Below are 9,256 nucleotides of genomic sequence, written 5' to 3' on the forward strand. Positions count from 1 at the left end.
GCACCTGAGTATAAGTCGCATCAGTCCAAAAATACGTCACGATGAGGAAAAAAACATATATAAGTCGCACTGGACTATAAGTCGCATTTATTTCGAACTATGAACCAAGATCGAGCGGCAAGCTCGCGCTCTCTCTCGTGAGGCCAATAAGGAAATGACTTAAACTGCAATTCATCGACTGCCCGCTTGAGGCTGGCTGCAGAAGAGAGTCAGTCCCATAGACTCCCCATGTTAAAATGCCCAACTTTACAGCAGAAAAAAACATGTTTACAGCCTGGTTCAAAAAATTATTTTGGTCTATATTGCTAATTTTGCCCTTCATGACAACTGTGAGGGGGGTGAATTTTTTTAGAACTCATCCGTTTAAATTATATTAAGCCTTAAAGTTCAGCATAATTAAGGGCGTGGCCACTTGAGTGACAGGTGGATTGCCGCTTCTGATAATGCAGTCGCGCTAGGTGGGCGTGGCTTCAGCAATCAGCTCCCGCCTTTTTGCCCATTTTCGATTATCCGGGGGAGTCACGCGGTGACGTGCTTCCAAGATGGCGACGGCCCGCTCTGCACACTTTAGGCTTCAAAACCGCTATTGAGGAGTCTATGGGTGACGTCACGGACACTACGTCCATATTTTTTTACAGTCTATGACCAAGATAGGCTACAAGAGCATTGAGCAGCATAGAGCGCCCTCTCGCGGCTGGAGACGGTAATGTTTTCTCTTGGTTCATGTCTCTTAGTTCATTTCTCTTGGTTCATTTCTCTCGGTTCATGTCAAATTAATTTTGATAAGTTGCACCTGACTGTAAGTCGCAGGACCAGCCAAACTATGAAAAAAAGTGTGACTTAGTCCGGAAAATACGGTAACTTAAAAAGTGTGCAATATAGATATAAACAGATACAAATGTTTTGATGTTGAGATGTTTGTGTATTTATTAATATATTATAATGTATAAACTAGTGGTGGGCATAGATTAAGATTTTTTTTAATCAGGATTAATCTCACTGTGATCTTAAAATTAATCTTGATTAATCTAGATTAAAATGGCTCATTCGAATTTTGCCGAAGGCATTCAGAATATGTGTGTTACCCAAATAAAATTAACAAACAGTAAGTCTTTGAGAAGGGGTTTATCAAGCTAGGTGGAGTATGTGTGAAACAGGCGTGAGCAGGGCCGTAGCTGGGGTCAGCGGAGCCTCGGTGAAGGTTGTACCAGTGGGCCCTGTTTGAAATTGTTTAATTTGTATGTTTGTTTATTTTTATTTATTTGTGCTATTTACACAATGTTTAAGTTTTTTCAAGTTTGTAGGTGTCAAGGTACAGAAACCAAATAATTAAATGTAAAATAGAACTGGATAGTCTTCAATGTAAAAATGAAATATACAATCAAACCTACATTTATACAGACAACTTCAACATTTCTCACATTATTACAGTTTTGCTATATATATCAGAAATTATTTCTGGTGTCTAAATAATTTTTGGTTTGACTGTTAAAACTACAAAGTAATTCAGTCAAGAGCAGTGAGTGATTTTCATTTTCATTTTCTTGGATTAACATTACAGCAGTCAGTAGCTAAATTAGGCGCGGACACTTTAAGAGATGATGAACGCATCCAATATAATACACATCCCATTTTCCTCAACTGTTTACTTTCACTTAAGAAATAACTGACAGTTTTTTCGAGCATAATTTCCAAGGTGGATATTTTGACATATTTTGTATGTCGGCACAAAAGCAAAAATGAGCTAATTCGATGTTCAAGTGTTTTGAGATGCCTTTCTCTGCGTGAGCCATTGAACACCAGAACACTGCGAGTACTGAATTGGGATCTTTCACATCTATTTGTTTGCGATTCGTATTTGTTCGTTCAGGTGCAGGAGGGACTTTCGAGGAGAACTTCGCAGAAGAGAGCTCGGTTCAGTGTCGCTGTCCGTGATACGCGTCTCTCTCTCTCTCTCTCTCTCTCTCTCTCCCCCTCTCATGCGCACTGAACACAGTGCGCAAGTAACCAAATACTCTGTTCAGCTTTTCCGCGTCTTGTGTTTGGATGCTTTACTGTTTAAATTGACCAGCGGTAAGGCTTAAAAACAGGTGAAAAAGATAAGCTTTCGTGACGATGCGCAGCAGTGGCCCATCAACTGTCCCGAGCATCTTTTTAGGCTGGCCTCAGCCAGTCGGTTATATAAAACATCAAGGTGAAAGTCATCATAGCAGAACGTTAATGCCGATAACGGCCCACCACTAGTATAAACCTTTGTTACCAAATTGATGTGGTGTTATCAGTTTGAGGTGACAATGGCACATAGTATATAGTTTGATGTAAATAAGTCAAAGCGTTGCAGAGATACAGCCCTCAGATGCAGTTTGGCATCTTTCCAGTAAATTTGTCGACGTGCTAAATGAGAACCGTTTCTTATATCGACACAAAATCTATAACTTATTGCCAGCATGGTCTGAAGATGATCCGAGTCAAATTTATTTCAAAATTGATACAATAGGTCCCACTTGGCCCCTAACTAATCCTTAAAAATATCAACAACAAAAAAAGAATTATAAAGTTTATTGTTATTTTCAAACATTAATTTTGCCATTAATTGTAATAATCCAGTGAGATATTTGTCTGACAACAGCCAGTGCTCCACACAGAGATCTGATCTCATCATCATCAGTCTGTCTGGAATGACATGAAGAAACAGACAAACTGAGACAGACTCAATCCAGAAGAACTGTGACAATGTCTCCAAGATACTTCAAGAAAACCTATTTTACCTATAACTAATTTATAAACAGGAATATTACAACTTTTCTGTAAGAAGTCCACAGGAACATACGTTTCTCCCTCATGGCTCTGTTTTGAACTGAACACTGGGATATCTATACGTTGCATGCAGATCCTACTACAGTCCTTTGTGAAAATAAAAGAATCGTTTCCAAATGCATTATGGGCAAATCTACAAGGCAATCTGAGAAGTGACGAGGGACATCCAGCCCTGATAAATAACACACCTTGAAACAAACAATGGAAAAAGAAAGACTGAAGATAAATTCCACAGATAGACCTGAAGATACGACCCGGGCAGATGATATATGATGTATGACTCATTTACTTTAAGACAGGTCGTAAAGACAGACCTAAAGGGAACATAAGGGGGTTATGTTTGTGTGTGAGCGTTTGTGGTTGCATCGTCACAAACTGGTTTTCTTTTAGAAAAAAAATCGGCTGCCTCCTTATCATGTGGAGACAAGAACGGCATTCCAGCCCGCCGAACAGCCTACACAGTTTTTTATTTGAATCAACTTGACCCTGCAGGGCAGTCTGCCAGCAAACAGTGCACTATGCGCGCTCTCTGCCTTTCTCTCTCTGCGCAGTACACTATGTTCCTGGCCTGAGCTCAAAAATGTGTTCACCCTGCACTGGCTCAAAATGAATGGAGGAGTACACAAACTTTTCGCTCTATCAAATCTCTCTCACTCTCACTTTTTTTATCTAATTTGGACACATCATATAGGGGCAGTCCTCAGACCAGCGGGAACAGGATGGAACCGCTGTGTTATGGAGAGGGATGCCAGTCCACATAAAAGTGTGTCATCACCAAGGCTACACTAGTTTGGTTTGCAATTGAAGGAAAATATACAGGAAATGTATTATAGGTAGGTAGAACTGGAGGTGAAATTAACTGAGAAATAAAGTAATGTCTAGAAGCATGTCTGTCGTTTTTCCTCTCTTCTTGTAAATGGACACAAAATATTTTTCCTACGAAAGCCGGGTGAGTAAATAATCAGTTTTTTTTTTTTTAAACAAATGGTTTCAATCTTGAATCAAGGAAGCGGGGGTGATTTAAAAGACACTATTAAAAGGAGGCATGGGAATAAGAGCTAAACATAGATGTGATTTGGAAGAGTTTGAGGCTGACAGACATTTCAGAGAGAGATGATGCAGAATACTTCATGACACCTTGGGAAAATTCTAAAATTATGTTTCAAAGATGCTCTTTTTTTTATCCAATAACCGGCCTGTTCTGGTTCTGATCAGTGGGGGATAAACATAACTAAACGTGCATAATTTTTTCCATATCTTCTGTTGTTGACGTCAAAGATGTTCAATCAGACTCTATGATATTTTGGCACAAATTATCTGTCACTCAGATTATATAGATGTCACCATGAATAGTTCAAGTGACATGCCGCATTCTCAAAAACCATGAACAAAACAACAAGAGGTGAAAGAAAACCCTCAACAATGAAAGAATATTACTAAAATAAATAAATAAATCACTCACAAAGATAAACATGATTTGCACCAACCACAATGTGTTGTGTATGGTGAATTATTGACTGCAGAGATTAATATCATGCAATTATTAATGATGTAATTTCTTAATGTATCAATTTAATATTTAAAAATATATTTATATTTAAAAAATGTTATATTATATATTTGTTTTTATAAATATTTATTATATTAATATTATGAAAATAATAATAAATTAAACCTTTATTTTGAGGGAGTTTCTGTTTATTTAAAAAAAAAAATTGTAGAGAACAATTTCTAAAGAATCTTTAAGGTTTTTTTTTCCCCCAATGCCAAAGAAATCAGTATCTTGAGTTCGGGAGTATTCTCAAATTATTAACTGGATCTGCGCCACGTGACCAGACTAAACTACAAGGAAAAACCTTTAACTGTTTCAGCAATGTGTGATGTGATGCTCTCAACTATTCATAAGTCAAATCGAAGCTGTGTTTATGCAGTCCTTCCACATGACAAATTTGCCTAATACTGCCCTTCCAGGAATCTGAAGAACTGTCTAGTCTCGAGAAGATGACAGTCTATGACAGTAACTGTGAATTGAACCATTATGACAATAAGACGCATCATGCTGAATTATGATAATCATGGTCAAAGATCAGCAGATCATGATGTCACTGCTGATGACACAGACGTCTAGAATAACATTCCTGGAATAACATTCCATTCAGGATGTATTTTAAATCGATTATACCAAAATGTAAATTAGGTCATTATTTAATCACTCCAATGTCATTCCAAAACTGCATGACTTTCATTTTAAGAAACACAAAAGACATTCTGCAACTGCTTCTGTGAAATAAAATTAGTCAATGGGATCCAATGATGTTTTGGATGTCACTGACTTTCATAATATGGACTAAAGTAGTTGCACCATTCACATTTAAATGTAAATTTAATTTAAGCATTTAGCAGATGCTTTTATCCAAAGCAACTTACAGTGCATTCAGGCTATCAAGTTTTACCTATCATGTGTTCCCGGGGAATCAAATCCCCAACCATTAGCTTGATAAGCGCAATGCTCTACCAATTGAGCTACAGGAACACTTCACTTCACATTTCACTGATGACTGAACGTGAACTGTGTCTGCAACCCAACTTGCCACTACCAACTACCTTTACAGGTGCTACTCTAGGCATACAGTTATTAAATTAACCAATTAACCTTCACTGCCTCATCGAATTTACATTCTCACACTATACTATAAAGCATTGGAAGATTTCTAATCTAAATCTAGTTGTTTTGCTTTTTTTCCACTTAGCATGTATAAGACATCCTAGAAAAGACTTTCATATACGATTATAAAATGCATAGTGCTGTACTGTCACTTCTTATGGTGAAAAGCATCATTTTGAATTGGCATAACAACATATCTGAGTTAGACCGGCATTATTTACCTTTTATACCTTTATGCAATTTAAAACTAAAGTCATTTCATGTGTCACATGGAAAATAATATGACATGGCTGTTAAGCCACAATTGATATTTTATTCAGATGACTTGAGTGAGAGATGTACTACAAAATGTTGAATATTAATAAACTAATACCAAGAAAAGTTGCAAATATATTTTCAGGCCAAGGGTCAGTCCTAAAAGGAGCAGGGACATTAAGAACCCTGATGAAAGCTTAAGACGTCTTGTTTGAGGAATCATAGCGCCCCCTACTGAGCAACAGTGCAATATCTCACCTCATCCGATGTTTTCTCTTTTAATAATATTTGATTCTCCCAATTCTAAAACATGTGTTTAAAGTTAATATGAAAGCACTTTAATATATGTATAATTATTTAGTTAATGTGAAGATAAAACATACTCACCCCAACGGGATTTAGAAAGTCAGTATGTCCTTTTGAAGCTGAATTCTCCTCTTCTATCTCACTGTCTGAATCAATAGAGGGCAGGTCATCTGTCTCTGAGGGCAAAAGCAGCAGGTAATCCGAATTAAATAACAAGCCACTGCATATTAATCTACAGTTATGAACTTTGAGCATTGCTGCCAGAACTGATGTCTTGGACAAGAGTATTTTTACATCATTCCACATTCCTGATTGAGTTTAATTACACTACACTTGTTGAGTAACAGTACTTTAATACTCTTTAACTGAGAAACAATGAGGAATATAGTTATAAGGGAATCAAAAAGATACATTATTTACTACAATTGTGCTAAACTGTTTTATTCATAATTATTCTGCCATATAACCACTTGCATAATTTATCTTTTGGGATTTCATATGATGTTTTTTAAATCAAGATGTGTTATTTCAAACATGAATTTCCCCCACACACAAAAAAAATAATAATGTTTTTATTTACATTTATAAATCTAACATTACAACTGTAAAATTATCATTTTCACATTTATTTAAAATAATTTTCACATTTCTCACACACAAATGTACGGAGCCCCGCACATGACATGCAAGAAAAAAATAAATAAATTGTGCGCACGATTTACAAATTTGTTCCCTCAATTTACTAAAATGTGCACACAATTACTATTACGTTCCCTGGATTTACTATTGTGTTCGTGTAAAAAAATTTTTTACTCAATTTATTAATCGAGTGAACGCAATAGTAAACCGAGGGAACGCTATAGTAATCGTATGCACATTTTAGTACATTGAGGAAACGAATTAGTAAATCATGCACACGATTTAGCCTTATATTTTTTTCTGCTTGTCATGTGCTGGGCTCCCTACAAATGTAACTATATAAGGCAGGTTTTAGTAATTATACAGGAAACTCAAAGACAGCCATAAATTCCAAAAGCCTCTTTGCTAGAAAATGTTTGCCACTTTTAATTTTAATCTGATAAAAATGCTGACTAGCAGAAATCACAATTAAATTTAAAACTGTTCAAAGCAAAACCATGCAAAGAATATAAGAATAAAGTAAGACTGACTGGCCCAAAATAGTGTAATATTCATCTCAGTCCAGTGGGCAATCCATATTATTAAGCCCTGAATTCATGGTTCAAATTAAGCTCCTGAAAGATTCATTCAATTTACAACAAAAAAATGTCTCTGTTCTTACCTACACCAGTGCTGAACATCCGCAGACTTCTGCAAGAGTCTAGAGGATGTTGTTTGTGTGCCCTGGGCGGCTGCGGTGCCTGTGTGACATTCAGTCGAGGAGGAAGACGACTATCACCATCTGATTCTTCCTCATCACTGGAGCTCCAGGCAATGTGCACTGGTTCATCTGTGCCAGCATCCCTATTGCCTTAAACAAATACTTTCGTTCAGCGAGGATGCATTACATTGATCAAAAGGATTTTTATAAAGGATTTCTATTTCAAACAATGCTGCTCTTTTGAACTTTCTATTCCTCAAAGAACATAAAAAGTATCATAGTTCCCACAAAGATATTAAGAAGCACTGTTTTCAAAATTGAAATTAATAATAAGAAATGTTTCTTGAGCAGCAAATCAGCATATTAGAATGATTTCTAACGGATCATGTGACACTAAGATACATCATGTGACGAAGCATTTATTATGGATTGATTAATCTGTTGTATTACCAGTAACAGACGTCAGAGCCACTTTATGTGCGTTCCTGCTCTTCTTCTCTGACGTTTGCAGCTTCTGAAACACAAACACATGATGTTCAGTGCGTCTTTCACAGACCGACAGCATTACATACGTCTACTGTGACACACCTGAATGACAGAAGTGTCCAGGAAACTGTCCCCACATCTCTCCCAGGACTTCGTAGCAGGTGTGGATGTTCTGGCAGATGCTTTTCCGGCCTTTTTGAAAGTGTCTTTCACATCGTCTGGGAATAACACACACCTCATGTCCGGGTTTCTCTTCCGCTGAAATCACACACAAGCACACATTATAATATATACACATATATATACATATATATATATATAGAGAGAGAGAGAGAGAGAGAGATTTTAGTAATTAATTGATTTTAATTTTGTTGATCTAGAAAAAGAGTTTCCACTTTCAAAAAGCTCAAATATCAAGCAAAATAGCTTTGTGGTTTTTATTTGAATCACTTAAAATTTCATGGTCACTACATAATTATTGTAGTAACATTTGCAACGATTACAATTTCATAGATAAAATTAAATATGTCAAATAAAATTCGACTGATAAGTACATATTCATATATTATTGGTCTCTTTAATTGCTCTCTTTTCCAAGCTTATTATGCGTTTTATATTTCTAGTTATATTTCTGTTATTAATGCATGCTGTAATGATGTGTAGTGGATAATAACAATTCGACTGGACTGACTGTCAATACAAATATACAACTGGTTCTCACAAATACCTTAAACACATTAAAAGTTTTAGGAAATCTGTAAACAAAGTGTTTTTTGATCGCTTACCTTGCCCATGATGTTAAGGAAATGTTTTACGGATTTCTTTTCCTCAAATATGGCTTAATTTCTAATTAAATAATAACTGTTTACATTGTTGTACTGTAGTTCACTACACGGGGTCGGGCAGTTTCTTCTTCGGTTCGTCTTTCCCGCTCTTTTAGTTCGTATTGCCGCGCGCTACTGACCCCTGGCGGCCAGAGACGTTTTGAGCACAAGCTGGACGAAATTGTTTTTTTTTAACAGAATTATAAATAAAATCGTCTCTTTTCGTCAAAGAAAATCATACACTGTACTCTAAAAACGATGTATTTATGTGAAAAAAAAACTCGATATCCGAAAAATAAAAATACCCTAATGTTCCTTTTCCGTTAAATATGCTAATTTGTATGATTTGTCAAATATTTTAAAAAGCATTTCAAAGTAAAATTTCTGTCCAAAAATTAAACCTAAGCACACTGAAGGCGTTTCAACATTTTTGATTGAATATTTCCTTTAATATTAATGACCAACATGGAAGTCTTCAGTGACTCTTTTAATTTACTTAAAATAGCAGAAAACATAAACTCCAAAAAATAATTTTACCTAACTTAATCATAATAAAAACAAAGT

The 9,256-nt window shown here is 35.9% G+C and overlaps 1 protein-coding gene across 1 annotated transcript in view; it reads right to left on the reverse strand.

Moving 5' to 3' along the window:
- The window catches only part of spidr (scaffold protein involved in DNA repair), a 47,793-nt gene extending 38,997 nt beyond the window's left edge, over positions 1–8,796 (reverse strand). The window contains exons 1-5 of the mRNA XM_026201521.1: positions 8,654–8,796; positions 7,971–8,126; positions 7,833–7,896; positions 7,344–7,532; positions 6,125–6,219 (exon numbers count right to left, since the gene is read on the reverse strand). Coding sequence (XP_026057306.1) covers positions 6,125–6,219; positions 7,344–7,532; positions 7,833–7,896; positions 7,971–8,126; positions 8,654–8,662 — 513 coding nt within the window. The 5' untranslated portion in view covers positions 8,663–8,796. The remainder of the gene's footprint in view (positions 1–6,124; positions 6,220–7,343; positions 7,533–7,832; positions 7,897–7,970; positions 8,127–8,653) is intronic.
- Positions 8,797–9,256: the final 460 nt, after the last annotated feature.

The sequence above is a fragment of the Carassius auratus genome, chromosome 24, assembly GCF_003368295.1.
Source record: "Carassius auratus strain Wakin chromosome 24, ASM336829v1, whole genome shotgun sequence".
In the NCBI taxonomy this organism is placed as follows: domain Eukaryota; kingdom Metazoa; phylum Chordata; class Actinopteri; order Cypriniformes; family Cyprinidae; genus Carassius; species Carassius auratus.